This window comes from Salmo salar, chromosome 03 (assembly GCF_965601325.2).
Source record: "Salmo salar chromosome 03, fSalSal1, whole genome shotgun sequence".
Classification (NCBI taxonomy): domain Eukaryota; kingdom Metazoa; phylum Chordata; class Actinopteri; order Salmoniformes; family Salmonidae; genus Salmo; species Salmo salar.
In genome coordinates, this window is record NC_138293.1 from 3,677,275 (window position 1) to 3,693,022 (window position 15,748).

General features: G+C 44.5%; 1 protein-coding gene across 2 annotated transcripts in view; it reads left to right on the forward strand.

Moving 5' to 3' along the window:
• LOC106596458 (guanine nucleotide-binding protein G(olf) subunit alpha) overlaps positions 1 to 15,748 on the forward strand; it is a 145,203-nt gene that overhangs the window by 32,783 nt on the left and 96,672 nt on the right. Inside the window, exons 1-2 of one of the 2 annotated variants that reach the window (XM_045714412.2) lie at positions 11,681 to 13,011; positions 13,279 to 13,351. In XM_045714412.2, coding sequence (XP_045570368.1) covers positions 12,873 to 13,011; positions 13,279 to 13,351 — 212 coding nt within the window. In that variant the 5' untranslated portion in view covers positions 11,681 to 12,872. Of the gene's footprint in view, positions 1 to 11,680; positions 13,012 to 13,278; positions 13,352 to 15,748 lie in introns of those variants that run through there. The other variant, XM_045714411.2, reaches the window with a different exon arrangement.

Below are 15,748 nucleotides of genomic sequence, written 5' to 3' on the forward strand. Positions count from 1 at the left end.
GTGCCGTGTTTATAGCGTGCCGTGTTTATAGCGTGCCGTGTTTATAGCGTGCCGTGTTATAGCGTGCCGTGTTTATAGCGTGCCGTGTTATAGCGTGCCGTGAGTGTGTTGTAGCGTGCCGTGTTATAGCGTGCCGTGTTATAGCGTGCCGTGTTATAGCGTGCCGTGTGTGTGTTATAGCGTGCCGTGTTTATAGCGTGCCGTGTTTATAGCGTGCCGTGTTATAGCGTGCCGTGTTATAGCGTGCCGTGTTTATAGCGTGCCGTGTTATAGCGTGCCGTGTTATAGCGTGCCGTGTTATAGCGTGCCGTGTTTATAGCGTGCCGTGTTTATAGCGTGCCGTGTTATAGCGTGCCGTGTTTATAGCGTGCCGTGTTTATAGCGTGCCGTGTTATAGCGTGCCGTGTGTGTGTTATAGCGTGCCGTGTTATAGCGTGCCGTGTGTGTGTTATAGCGTCCCGTGTTTATAGCGTGCCGTGTTTATAGCGTGCCGTGTGTGTGTTATAGCGTGCCGTGTTTATAGCGTGCCGTGAGTGTGTTATAGCGTGCCGTGTTTATAGCGTGCCGTGTGTGTGTTATAGCGTGCCGTGTTTATAGCGTGCCGTGAGTGTGTTATAGCGTGCCGTGTGTGTGTTATAGCGTGCCGTGTGTGTGTTATAGCGTGCCGTGTTATAGCGTGCCGTGTTATAGCGTGCCGTGAGTGTGTTATAGCATGCTGTGTTTATAGCGTGCCGTGTTTATAGCGTGCCGTGTTATAGCGTCCCGTGTTTATAGCGTGCCGTGTGTGTGTTATAGCGTGCCGTGTTTATAGCGTGCCGTGTTATAGCGTGCCGTGTGTGTGTTATAGCGTGCCGTGTTATAGCGTGCCGTGTTTATAGCGTGCCGTGTTATAGCGTGCCGTGTTTATAGCGTGCCGTGTTTATAGCGTGCCGTGTTATAGCGTGCCGTGTTTATAGCGTGCCGTGTTATAGCGTGCCGTGAGTGTGTTATAGCGTGCCGTGTTATAGCGTGCCGTGTTATAGCGTGCCGTGTTATAGCGTGCCGTGTTATAGCGTGCTGTGTGTGTGTTATAGCGTCCCGTGTTATAGCGTGCCGTGTTATAGCGTGCCGTGTTATAGCGTGCCGTGTTATAGCGTGCCGTGTTATAGCGTGCCGTGTTAATAGCGTGCCGTGTTATAGCGTGCCGTGTTATAGCGTGCCGTGTTTATAGCGTGCCGTGTTTATAGCGTGCCGTGTGTGTTATAGTGTGCCGTGTGTGTTATAGCGTGCCGTGTGTGTTATAGCGTGCCGTGTGTGTGTTATAGCGTGCCGTGTGTGTGTTATAGCGTGCCGTGTTATAGCGTGCCGTGTTTATAGTTATAGCGTGCCGTGTTTATAGCGTGCCGTGTTTATAGCGTGCCGTGTTATAGCGTGCCGTGTTTATAGCGTGCCGTGAGTGTGTTATAGCGTGCCGTGTTTATAGCGTGCCGTGTGTGTGTTATAGCGTGCCGTGTTATAGCGTGCCGTGTTTATAGCGTGCCGTGTTATAGCGTGCCGTGTTATAGCGTGCCGTGTTATAGCGTGCCGTGAGTGTGTTATAGCGTGCCGTGTTATAGCGTGCCGTGTTATAGCGTGCCGTGTGTGTGTTATAGCGTCCCGTGTTATAGCGTGCCGTGTTATAGCGTGCCGTGTTTATAGCGTGCCGTGTTATAGCGTGCCGTGTTTATAGCGTGCCGTGTGTGTGTTATAGCGTGCCGTGTTTATAGCGTGCCGTGTGTGTGTTATAGCATCCCGTGTTATAGCGTGCCGTGTTTATAGCGTGCCGTGTTTATAGCGTGCCGTGTGTGTGTTATAGCGTGCCGTGTTTATATCGTGCCGTGTTTATAGCGTGCCGTGAGTGTGTTATAGCGTGCCGTGTTTATAGCGTGCCGTGTGTGTGTTATAGCGTGCCGTGTTTATAGCGTGCCGTGTTTATAGCGTGCCGTGTTATAGCGTGCCGTGTTTATAGCGTGCCGTGTGTGTGTTATAGCGTGCCGTGTTTGTAGCGTGCCGTGTTATAGCGTGCCGTGTTATAGTGTGCCGTGTTTATAGCGTGCCGTGTTTATAGCGTGCCGTGTTTATAGCATGCCGTGTGTGTTATAGCGTGTGCCGTGTTTATAGCGTGTGTGTGTTATAGCGTGCCGTGTGTGTTATAGCGTGCCGTGTGTGTGTGATAGCGTGCCGTGTTATAGCGTGCCGTGTTATAGCGTGCCGTGTTTATAGTTATAGCGTGCTGTGTTATAGCTTGCCGTGTTTATAGCGTGCCGTGAGTGTGTTATAGCGTGCCGTGTTTATAGCGTGCCGTGTGTGTGTTATAGCGTGCCGTGTTATAGCGTGCCGTGTTATAGCGTGCCGTGTTTATAGCGTGCCGTGTTATAGCGTGCCGTGTTTATAGCGTGCCGTGTGTGTGTTATAGCGTGCCGTGTTTATAGCGTGCCGTGTTATAGCGTGCCGTGTTTATAGCGTGCCGTGTTTATAGTGTGCCGTGTTATAGTGTGCCGTGTTTATAGCGTGCCGTGTTTATAGCGTGCCGTGTTATAGTGTGCCGTGTTTATAGCGTGCCGTGTTTATAGCGTGCCGTGTTTATAGCGTGCCGTGTTTATAGCGTGCCGTGTTTATAGCGTGCCGTGTTATAGCGTGCCGTGTTTATAGCGTGCCGTGTTTATAGCGTGCCGTGTTATAGCGTGCCGTGTTTATAGCGTGCCGTGTTATAGCGTGTGTGTGTTATAGCGTGCCGTGTGTGTGTGTTATAGCGTGCCGTGTGTGTTATAGCGTGCCGTGTGTGTTATAGCGTGCCGTGTGTGTTATAGCGTGCCGTGTGTGTGTTATAGCGTGCCGTGTGTGTGTTATAGCGTGCCGTGTTATAGCGTGCCGTGTTATAGCGTGCCGTGTTATAGCGTGCCGTGTTTATAGTTATAGCGTGCCGTGTTTATAGCGTGCCGTGTTATAGCGTGCCGTGTTTATAGCATGTCAGTAGCAGTGTTCCTAGATGTCCTTAACTGCCTACTCACAAATCGATCCCTCCAAAAGTAAGTAACCTTGCATGAGCCTTCGCTTGTGTGAGCCGGAGCAGCTCATAGGAGCAGGAGTTTATATCCTGATTCTATAGTGAGACAGCTTGATGTACCAGGACACCCCCTGGACAGGAAACTAGTCTATATCCTGTTTCTGTAGTGAGACAGCTTGATGTACCAGGACACCCCCTGGACAGGACACTAGTCTATATCCTGTTTCTGTAGTGAGACAGCTTGATGTACCAGTACACCCCCTGGACAGGACACTAGTTTATCGCAGGGCCTTATCCTCAATCTATCTCCCTAATGTTGAGTGCCATTTTTACAGTCTTTGGTATGACTCAGCCGGGGATTGATCTCCCAACCTTCCGATCTCATAGGCGGTCACTATCTTCTCCATAGTAGGCACTCCTGTAAATCGAAACGGGATTGGATAGGTTTAGGTAATATGGTAATTGCTTTACCTTGCTTTCTAATTACTGGTTGGATTTTTGTTGCCCTATTTCTTATCCAATCACTTTAGTTATAAAGAATGAGAGACATCCTGACTGGCTCTATATGATGGAACCTTATGAAGTTCTCTATGAAGGCTAGGTAAGGAGACAAAGCTAGGGTTATTGGTAGGGCTGGGAGACAAATAGGGTTATTGGTAGGGCTGGGAGACAAATAGGGTTATTGGTAGGGCTGGGAGACAAATAGGGTTATTGGTAGGGCTGGGAGACAAATAGGGTTATTGGTAGGGCTGGGAGACAAAGCTAGGGTTATTGGTAGGGCTGGGAGACAAATAGGGTTATTGGTAGGGCTGGGAGACAAATAGGGTTATTGGTAGGGCTGGGAGACAAAGCTAGGGTTATTGGTAGGGCTGGGAGACAAAGCTAGGGTTATTGGTAGGGCTGGGAGACAAATAGGGTTATTGGTAGGGCTGGGAGACAAATAGGGTTATTGGTAGGGCTGGGAGACAAAGCTAGGGTTATTGGTAGGGCTGGGAGACAAATAGGGTTATTGGTAGGGCTGGGAGACAAAGCTAGGGTTATTGGTAGGGCTGGGAGACAAAGCTAGGGTTATTGGTAGGGCTGGGAGACAAAGCTAGGGTTATTGGTAGGGCTGGGAGACAAATAGGGTTATTGGTAGGGCTGGGAGACAAATAGGGTTATTGGTAGGGCTGGGAGACAAAGCTAGGGTTATTGGTAGGGCTGGGAGACAAAGCTAGGGTTATTGGTAGGGCTGTGTACCTGACAGTTGGTACGGCTGTGTACCTGACAGTTGGTAGGGCTGTGTACCTGCCAGTTATGGCTGAAGACCGTCATGAAAATAAAATAACCGTCAAAACTATTTAAATATGGCCGACATTCATTAAGATTTGAGTATTATGAGCTTTATTTCCACGTAGATAAACTACGGGACCTAATAGCAAGGCTAATTACTAATGGCTATAAGCAATTGTTTTGCTAATTTATACGGAATAAAAATATATAAAACGCAACATGCAACAATTTCAACGAGTTTCAGTTCATGTAAGGAAATCAGTCAATTAAAATAAATTCATTAGGCCCTAATCTATGGATGATTTAATCTGGTAAAAGGCCTGTTTTCAGTAGGCTACATTATATCTCCTGGTCATGATATAATCTGGTAAAGGCCTGCTTTTCAGGCAGAAAAGCCAACAGACAAGGTCAAGGTAGACCTATCTCTATTTTAACTCTGTTAATGTTGTCAATACGAAAATGCGACAGATTCTCTCCAACCTGACATTTGTTAATTTGTTGATTTTAATATTTATAAGTAATAACCTGAATAATAATAATAATAATAATAATGATAATAATAATAATAATAAGCTTAATTACGATAATGCTAATAGATAATAACGATAATGTGATAATAGATGATAATAATAATAATGATAATAATGATGATAATGATGATAAAAGATAATAGATAATAATAATAATGATAATAATAATAATAATAGATAATGATAATGATAATAATGATAATAATAATAATGATAATAATGATGATGATAATGATAATAATGATGATAATAATAATAATGATGATGATAATGATAATAATAATGATAATAATAATAATAATGATAATAATAATGATGATAATAATAATAATAATGATAATAATGATGATAATGATGATAATAATAATAATAATGATAATAATGATGATGATAATGATAATAATAATAATAATGATGATGATAATGATAATAATAATGATAATAATAATAATAATGATAATAATAATGATGATAATAGATAATAATAATGATAATAATGATGATAATGATGATAATAATAATAATAATGATAATAATGATGATGATAATGATAATAATGATAATAATGATGATGATAATGATAATAATAATAATAATGATGATGATAATGAATAATAATAATAATAATAATGATGATAATAATGATAATAATGATGTAATAATGATAATAATGATGTATGATAATGATAATAATAGTAATAATAATAAGTGAAATGTCGTGATAAATAATAATAATGATGATAATAATGATAATATGATGATGATGATAATGATAATAAAAATAATAATAATAATGAAATGTCGTGATAATAATGAAGTGTAATGGCTTGTTTCAAATCGTTTTTTTTATTAAGAATCATATCCACGTACACAAGTGTACTAACAATTGTTGCCTCCCATTTTTTGACCCCCCCTTTGGGGGTTGGATAATCTGATCCTAGATCTGTCATTAGGAGAAACATCTAACCTTGGAGCCACCAAAACACAGTGGAAGGCCTCCAAATCTTACTCAGCCAGGACTATGGCCCCTCAAGAAACAGGCTGCTTCTGAAATAGCATTCTGTTCCCCTTTTTTCTCCTCCAGAGCTATGTCTGTTGTTAGGGGCAACGGCGGGAGGACCCCACAGCTTCCTCAACCCTCATGAAATGTCTCCGTGTAAAAAAAATAAAAAAAAATAAATAAAAAAAAAGCAAGTGAATTTTGCTGCTTTTCTAAGTGGGTTTTTAATCATTGACCGTCGACACTGACCATCGCTACTGTCATGTTGCCGGTAGCAACAGTAGGCTGTGATCAACGAAAGGTATTGAAGCTGGTGTGAACTATTTCCCCCTGTCGTGATAGGCTACTGATCCTACATAAAGTCTAGTGAGTTCGGTTAAGGATGTTGAGTTAACTAGAATCTGTAGCTGAAACATTCATTTGGACTTATTCACTATATATATATATATATATATATTCAACTGTCGTACTCCATCAGAACCCAAAATAGAAGCTTGTTCTCCTCTAATGTTTGTAAACAGTGTAAATGTAAACAAACACTGTGTAGCCTCATAACATGGTTATAACTATAATGTTGATATCGTGAATGGTCAGTCCTGTATAGCCTCATAACATGGTTATAACTATAATGTTAATATCATGGATGGTCAGTCCTGTATAGCATCATAACATGGTTATAACTATAATGTTGATATCATGGATGGTCAGTCCTGTATAGCCTCATAACATGGTTATAACTATAATGTTGATATCATGGATGGTCAGTCCTGTATAGCCTCATAACATGGTTATAACTATAATGTTGATATCATGGATGGTCAGTCCTGTATAGCCTCCATAACATGGTTATAACTATAATGTTGATATCATGGATGGTCAGTCCTGTATAGCCTCATAACATGGTTATAACTATAATGTTAATATCATGGATGGTCAATCCTGTATAGCCTCATAACATGGTTATAACTATAATGTTGATATCATGGATGGTCAGTCCTGTATAGCCTCATAACATGGTTATAACTATAATGTTGATATCATGGATGGTCAGTCCTGTATAGCCTCATAACATGGTTATAACTATAATGTTGATATCATGGATGGTCAGTCCTGTATAGCCTCCATAACATGGTTATAACTATAATGTTGATATCATGGATGGTCAGTCCTGTATAGCCTCATAACATGGTTATAACTATAATGTTGATATCATGGATGGTCAGTCCTGTATAGCCTCATAACATGGTTAAAACTATAATGTTGATATCATGGATGGTCAGTCCTGTATAGCCTCCATAACATGGTTATAACTATAATGTTGATATCATGGATGGTCAGTCCTGTATAGCCTCATAACATGGTTATAACTATAATGTTGATATCATGGATGGTCAGTCCTGTATAGCCTCATAACATGGTTATAACTATAATGTTGATATCATGGATGGTCAGTCCTGTATAGCCTCCATAACATGGTTATAACTATAATGTTGATATCATGGAAGGTCAGTCCTGTATAGCCTCATAACATGGTTATAACTATAATGTTGATATCATGGATGGTCAGTCCTTGCATCCATAGCTCTATCTATTTAATCTGAGAGTGGTTACATTTCTCCAGGCCCTTTGTTATTGTTTCAGAGGAGAAGGAAACGTTTTATCACTTTCGGTTTGATGTGGCGTGGCTTTTAACTGAACACTCATTAGGCCTACACGGACCATACCAGGAAGTGACTGTACTTTCTGTTCTCTTCCTCCCTAGAGTTGGCTTGATCTTCTATAATTCCAATAAAGAATAGCTTGTAGGTTAGTAAACTACATTACCAGAGGATCTTCCCGAACAAACACTACTTATAACTGTGAACGCTTTTGTCTTGTCAAGTTTCTATGCTCAATGGCGACCATAGAAAAGGGCAGGGCTGCAGCAGTAGCAATACCACCATCTGTAATGCCTGCTATAGCGATCATAGCCTCTCGGTGGTGCTAAAGAGCTACTCACTGTGTTGACCTTGCCCTTTGTGGCAGTTTATGGATGGACTGAATTGGCCCAGTCTGGGTTTATATACAGAAGGAGCCAGGCTAGGCACCACCTCCCTTTTACAAAATACATTAGCATTTTATTTTCATTATGCCTATTATAAAAAACATAGTTATTATTGTTATGACCTATCAGATGGTTCAAATATCCATGGACACAGTCAGGGTTGTCTCTACTTACCACAGCCACAAAGATCAAGAGCAGATGTGGACACTGACAGGGTTGTCACTACTTACCACAGCCACAAAGATCACAGCCACAAAGATCAAGAGGAGTTGTGGACACTGACAGGGTTGTCTCTACTTACCACAGCCACAAAGATCAAGAGGAGTTGTGGACACTGACAGGGTTGTCTCTACTTACCACAGCCACAACGATCAAGAGGAGTTGTGGACACTGACAGGGTTGTCTCTACTTACCACAGCCACAACGATCAAGAGGAGTTGTGGACACTGACAGGGTTGTCTCTACTTACCACAGCCACAACGATCAAGAGGAGTTGTGGACACTGACAGGGTTGTCTCTACTTACCACAGCCACAAAGATCAAGAGGAGTTGTGGACACTGACAGGGTTGTCTCTACTTACCACAGCCACAACGATCAAGAGGAGTTGTGGACACTGACAGGGTTGTCTCTACTTACCACAGCCACAACGATCAAGAGGAGTTGTGGACACTGACAGGGTTGTCTCTACTTACCACAGCCACAACGATCAAGAGGAGTTGTGGACACTGACAGGGTTGTCACTGTGCTAAGTAGTGACAACCCTGTCTGTTTCCACTCCTCTTGATCTTTGTGGGTGGTGGTCTGTGGGTGGTCTGTGGGTTGCTGGTGGACTATGGGTGGGTGGGTGTCTGTGGGTGGGTGGTGGTCTGTGGGTGGGTGGTGGTCTGTGGGTGGGTGGTGGACTGTGGGTGGGTGGTGGTCTGTGGGTGGTCTGTGGGTGGTCTGTGGGTGGGGGTGGTCTGTGGGTGGTCTATGGGTGGCTGGTGGACTGTGGGTGGGGGGTGGTCTGTGGGTGGTCTATGGGTGGCTGGTGGACTATGGGTGGCTGGTGGACTATGGGTGGGTGGTGGACTGTGGGTGGCTGGTGGACTATGGGTGGGTGGTGGACTGTGGGTGGTCTATGGGTGGGTGAGCGGTGGACTGTGGGTGGTGTGTGGGCGGGTGGTGGTCTGTGGGTGGGTGGTGGTCTGTGGGTGGTCTATGGGTGGGTGGTCTGTGGGTGGGTGGTGGTCTGTGGGTGGGTGGTGGACTATGGGTGGGTGGTTGGGTGGGTGGTGGTCTGTGGGTGGTCTGTGGGTGGGTGGTGGTCTGTGGGTGGGTGGTGGTCTGTGGGTGGGTGGTGGTCTGTGGGTGGTCTGTGGGTGGGTGGTGGTCTGTGGGTGGTCTGTGGGTGGGTGGTGGTCTGTGGGTGGTCTGTGGGTGGGTGGTGGTCTGTGGGTGGTCTATGGGTGGGTGGTCTGTGGGTGGGTGGTGGTCTGTGGGTGGGTGGTGGACTATGGGTGGGTGGTTGGGTGGGTGGTGGTCTGTGGGTGGCTGGTGGACTATGGGTGGGTGGTGGTCTGTGGGTGGTCTGTGGGTGGGTGGTGGTCTGTGGGTGGGTGGTGGTCTGTTCTCATTGTCGTCAGTGAGTGCTTCCATAGTTTAAAATCTGAACAGGCGTTTAGAAAATATAATGAATAACAGACATTTGAATTTTATATGAATATTCACTCTATATATATATAGAAAATGTCAATACTTGAATCAATTGAATTAATTGGTGAAAATGTATATATATATTTTATCTGTTTTTACAACAACAGTTGTCAGAAAGTGCTTCCTAGTTACCCAGCCTCCGAGAAGAGCAAACAGCAGGGCTATCGGGAACGTAGGGAAAACTGAGGAACAAACCTTGAGTGGAAACAGACTCAGGGGGCACTATTTGTATTTATTTAATTCGGCAAGTCAGTTAAGAACACATTTTTAATTTACAATGACGGCCTACCCCGGCCAAACCCACCCCACCATTGCCCAACCCCACCCCACCCTGGTCAAACCCTAACCCCACCCTGGCCAAACCCGGACGACTCCGCCCAAATGTAGTAATGGTGGAGGATGTAGTAATGGTGGTGGATGTAGTAATGGTGGCGGAGGATGTAGTAATGGTGGCGGAGGATGTAGTAATTTTTGTTGTACTGTAATGGTGGCGGAGGATGTAGTAATGGTGGTGGATGTAGTAATGGTGGAGGATGTAGTAATGGTGGCGGATGATGTAGTAATGGTGGTGGAGGATTTAGTAATGGTGGCGGATGTAATAATGGTGGCGGATGTAGTAAAGGTGGCGGATGTAATGGTGTCGGAGGATGTAGTAAGGGTGGCGGATGTATTAATGGTGGTGGAGGATGTAGTAATGGTGGTGGAGGATGTAGTAATGGTGGAGGATGTAGTAATGGTGGTGGAGGATGTAGTAATGGTGGTGGAGGATGTAGTAATGGTGGTGGATGTAGTAATGGTGGCGGAGGATGTAGTAATGGTGGCGGAGGATGTAGTAATGGTGGCGGAGGATGTAGTAATTTTTGTTGTACTGTAATGGTGGCGGAGGATGTAGTAATGGTGGTGGATGTAGTAATGGTGGAGGATGTAGTAATGGTGGCGGATGATGTAGTAATGGTGGTGGAGGATTTAGTAATGGTGGCGGATGTAATAATGGTGGCGGATGTAGTAAAGGTGGCGGATGTAATGGTGTCGGAGGATGTAGTAAGGGTGGCGGATGTATTAATGGTGGTGGAGGATGTAGTAATGGTGGTGGAGGATGTAGTAATGGTGGAGGATGTAGTAATGGTGGTGGAGGATGTAGTAATGGTGGTGGAGGATGTAGTAATGGTGGTGGAGGATGTAGTAATGGTGGTGGAGGATGTAGTAATGGCGGTGGTGGATGTAGTAATGGTGGTGGAGGATGTAGTAATGGTGGTGGAGGATGTAGTAATGGTGGTGGAGGATGTAGTAATGGCGGTGGAGGATGTAGTAATGGCGGCGGAGGATGTAGTAATGGTGGCGGAGGATGTAGTAATGGTGGCGGAGGATGTAGTAAGGGTGGCGGAGGATGTAGTAAGGGTGGCGGAGGATGTAGTAAGGGTGGCGGAGGATGTAGTAATGGTGGTGGAGGATGTAGTAATGGCGGTGGAGGATGTAGTAATGGTGGTGGATGTAGTAAGGGTGGCGGAGGATGTAGTAATGGTGGTGGATGTAAGCAGAGGTTTTTAGTATTATTCTATTGTATTATTTTCTGTCTGCCTGGCTATCGGATATTTGCTATTATCCATTGCTACAGTAAAAATGACATATGGTGGACGTATTATTTATTCTGAGATACAATACAAACATGTTAAAATAGAAACCTACTAAAAACAAACCATCCATCAGACCGTGACAGTAAAGGTCTGTGACCATGCGCAGTAGCCTAGTTACCCATACCCCGGCCCTGTTGGGGCTCTGTTGCACACGCGCACAATATAAATAGAAACCCACGGAGAATGTGACGACAGCAGGAGTGGACTACCGAGGGGCGGACTACCGAGGGGCGGGCGGACTACCGAGGGGCGGGCGGACTACCGAGGGGGCGGGCGGACTACCGAGGGGGCGGGCGGACTACCGAGGGGCGGGCGGACTACCGAGGGGGCGGGCGGACTACCGAGGGGGCGGGCGGACTACCGAGGAGGGGGCGGGCAGACTACCGAGGGGCGGGCAGACTACCGAGGGGCGGACTACCGAGGGGCGGGCAGACTACCGAGTGGGCGGACTACCGAGGGGCGGGCAGACTACCGAGAGACTGAGCCGTGAATGTAATGTAGTGATAGGAGTTGGTAGCAGAAGAGAGACTGAGCCGTGAATGTAATGTAGTGATAGGAGTTGGTAGCAGAAGAGAGACTGAGCCGTGAATGTAATGTAGTGATAGGAGTTGGTAGCAGAAGAGAGACTGAGCCGTGAATGTAATGTAGTGATAGGAGTTGGTAGCAGAAGAGAGACTGAGCCGTGAATGTAATGTAGTGATAGGAGTTGGTAGCAGAAGAGAGACTGAGCCGTGAATGTAATGTAGTGATAGGAGTTGGTAGCAGAAGAGAGACTGAGCCGTGAATGTAATGTAGTGATAGGAGTTGGTAGCAGAAGAGAGACTGAGCCGTGAATGTAATGTAGTGATAGGAGTTGGTAGCAGAAGGGCTAGAAATGATTTTTGTTTGTTGTTGCTGCACCTAGTTTGGGTTTTACTTTAGTTGTTTGGGGGCTTTCAGACCGTGTATTTGTCCAGTTGTAACTTGTTATTTGTTTGTAATCATATATTTTAGGTGTTTAGGAGGTCTGTAGTGTAAGTGACTGATAAGCTGTGTGTGTAGGCCTGTGTTACCCTGTGATAGTAGGGTTGACAAGCTACACCCGAGATCAGGACAACCCCAACTTCCTGCCAGGCTGGTCTGGTCCAAACGGATCCTCTCTCCCCTGTGTTGCTTTTCATTTTATTTCTGGCTGATCAAGTAGCCGCGGGAAGGTCTTGGGTGACACATGTGATTGTAATGAGCCCAGCCAGCAGTGCTCCGGTGTTGTCGGTGTGGCTCGGTGTGGCTCGGTGCACGGCTACTTCCTGGTACAACAGAGAGAGGCAGTGCTGAGTTAAAAACACCACACACACACACTGACAACAGGGAAGGAACGACACAGAAAACACTTGGCCTGTTTCCACTCAATCTAAACCTTCCGGATTTTCTCCACTTCTCTGTTATTTCAACGATTGGAGGGCTGATGTTTTTGGGTTTAGGGGTTGAATGAAGAATAATTTTGGATGAGTCGGATGCAGAAGGAAGGTCCTGTTGGTCGGGGCTGAGAAGGAACCGGAGCGGGGAGGAAGAACAGTCCTCCCGACGGCGGAGAACCGTCGCACACCATTGTGTTTTAAAAAAAACATTTATTATTCTAACATCTTCGTGTATTTTAATATTTTCGATAGACGAGGTAAGTTAACGGAAGATATGGGTTGTTTGGGCAACAGCAAGACTGAAGATCAACGCATCGACGAAAAAGCACAACGAGAGGCGAATAAAAAAATCGAAAAACAGTTGCAAAAAGAAAGACAAGCGTATAAAGCGACGCACCGGCTGTTATTATTGGGTAAGGTTATATAAACGGCTTGGCCCCGAACACTGGGATCTAAAATATCCTTCATTAAATTACCCCATTACGTATTTGAAATCTCTCGCTATATGTCATGGAGGGAGGGAGGTGGTATTGATGGAAGCGAAGCCTTACAATTTGCTTCGTTTTGACAACATTCTTATTCATTTTGAACGGTAACAAGATTACTGCCCTTTTTTTTTTATCGTTCGGTTATCAGCAAACATATTGTAACATTTAGTCCTGTTTGTTTCATTCCCGAAGGTGCTGGAGAGTCCGGGAAAAGTACTATTGTGAAGCAGATGAGGATTCTGCACGTCAATGGTTTTAACGCAGAGTGAGTACACTGTTGTTACAGGCCCTACTGTATCTCCATTTGACATATAGGCCCAGATATATATATATATATATAGACCCATTTCATAACATATTTGGTTATACTCACGGTCTCCCTGCCTTTGGGTGAGACTGTCAATATGATAATAGGCTGTAATAGGCTGTAGAGAACTGAATGGATTTTCCTCAGGCACTGCAGAGCCTAGGCCCCCTCCTATCAGTGACCAACACTCAAATGTACTGTACAGCCAGGAGTCTCTCTCTCTCTCTCTCTCTCTCTCTCTCTCTCTCTCTCTCTCTACATGTGAGACATGACATCTGCCTGTTATTACTGCAGTTACATTGTTTACTGTTATGTCTGTCATAGCTATGTTGACTATTATTGAGGAGAGGCCTATGGATAATGTATTTTGCTGCAAGGCCTTCTATGCCTGTCTGAGTTACATATCCCTACCAGTACAACCGTAGGCTTATCTTACTGCCTGTCTGAGTTACATATCCCTACCAGTACAACCGTAGGCTTATCTTACTGCCTGTCTGAGTTACATATCCCTACCAGTACAACCGTAGGCTTATCTTACTGCCTGTCTGAGGTACATATCCCTACCAGTACAACCGTAGGCTTATCTTACTGCCTGTCTGAGTTACATATCCCTACCAGTACAACCGTAGGCTTATCTTACTGCCTGTCTGAGTTACATATCCCTACCAGTACAACCGTAGGCTTATCTTACTGCCTGTCTGAGTTACATATCCCTACCAGTACAACCGTAGGCTTATCTTACTGCCTGTCTGAGGTACATATCCCTACCAGTACAACCGTAGGCTTATCTTACTGCCTGTCTGAGTTACATATCCCTACCAGTACAACCGTAGGCTTATCTTACTGCCTGTCTGAGTTACATATCCCTACCAGTACAACCGTAGGCTTATCTTACTGCCTGTCTGAGTTACATATCCCTACCAGTACAACCGTAGGCTTATCTTACTGCCTGTCTGAGTTACATATCCCTACCAGTACAACCGTAGGCTTATCTTACTGCCTGTCTGAGTTACATATCCCTACCAGTACAACCGTAGAGTTATCTTACTGCCTGTCTGAGTTACATATCCCTACCAGTACAACCGTAGGCTTATCTTACTGCCTGTCTGAGGTACATAGGCCTACGGTTGTACTGGTAGAGATATCTTGTACTGGTAAAGATATCTTACTGCCTGTCTGAGTTACATAGGACTACGGTTATACTGGTAGAGATATCTTGTACTGGTAGGGATATCTTACTGCCTGTCTGAGTTACATAGGACTACGGTTATACTGGTAGAGATATCTTGTACTGGTAGAGATATCTTGTACTGGTAGAGATATCTTACTGCCTGTCTGAGTTACATAGGACTACGGTTATACTGGTAGAGATATCTTGTACTGGTAGAGATATCTTGTACTGGTAGAGATATCTTACTGCCTGTCTGAGTTACATAGGACTACGGTTATACTGGTAGAGATATCTTGTACTGGTAGGGATATCTTACTGCCTGTCTGAGTTACATAGGACTACGGTTATACTGGTAGAGATATCTTGTACTGGTAGAGATATCTTGTACTGGTAGAGATATCTTACTGCCTGTCTGAGTTACATAGGACTACGGTTATACTGGTAGAGATATCTTGTACTGGTAGAGATATCTTGTACTGGTAGAGATATCTTACTGCCTGTCTGAGTTACATAGGACTACGGTTATACTGGTAGAGATATCTCGTACTGGTAGGGATATCTTACTGCCTGTCTGAGTTACATAGGACTACGGTTATACTGGTAGAGATATCTTGTACTGGTAGAGATATCTTGTACTGGTAGAGATATCTTACTGCCTGTCTGAGTTACATAGGACTACGGTTATACTGGTAGAGATATCTTGTACTGGTAGAGATATCTTGTACTGGTAGAGATATCTTACTGCCTGTCTGAGTTACATAGGACTACGGTTATACTGGTAGAGATATCTTGTACTGGTAGAGATATCTTGTACTGGTAGAGATATCTTACTGCCTGTGTGAGTTACATAGGACTACGGTTGTACTGGTAGAGATATCTTGTACTGGTAGAGATATCTTACTGCCTGTGTGAGTTACATAGGACTACGGTTGTACTGGTAGAGATATCTTGTACTGGTAGAGATATCTTACTGCCTGTGTGAGTTACATAGGACTACGGTTATACTGGTAGAGATATCTTGTACTGGTAGAGATATCTTGTACTGGTAGAGATATCTTACTGCCTGTCTGAGTTACATAGGACTACGGTTATACTGGTAGAGATATCTTGTACTGGTAGAGATATCTTGTACTGGTAGAGATATCTTACTGCCTGTGTGAGTTACATAGGACTACGGTTGTACT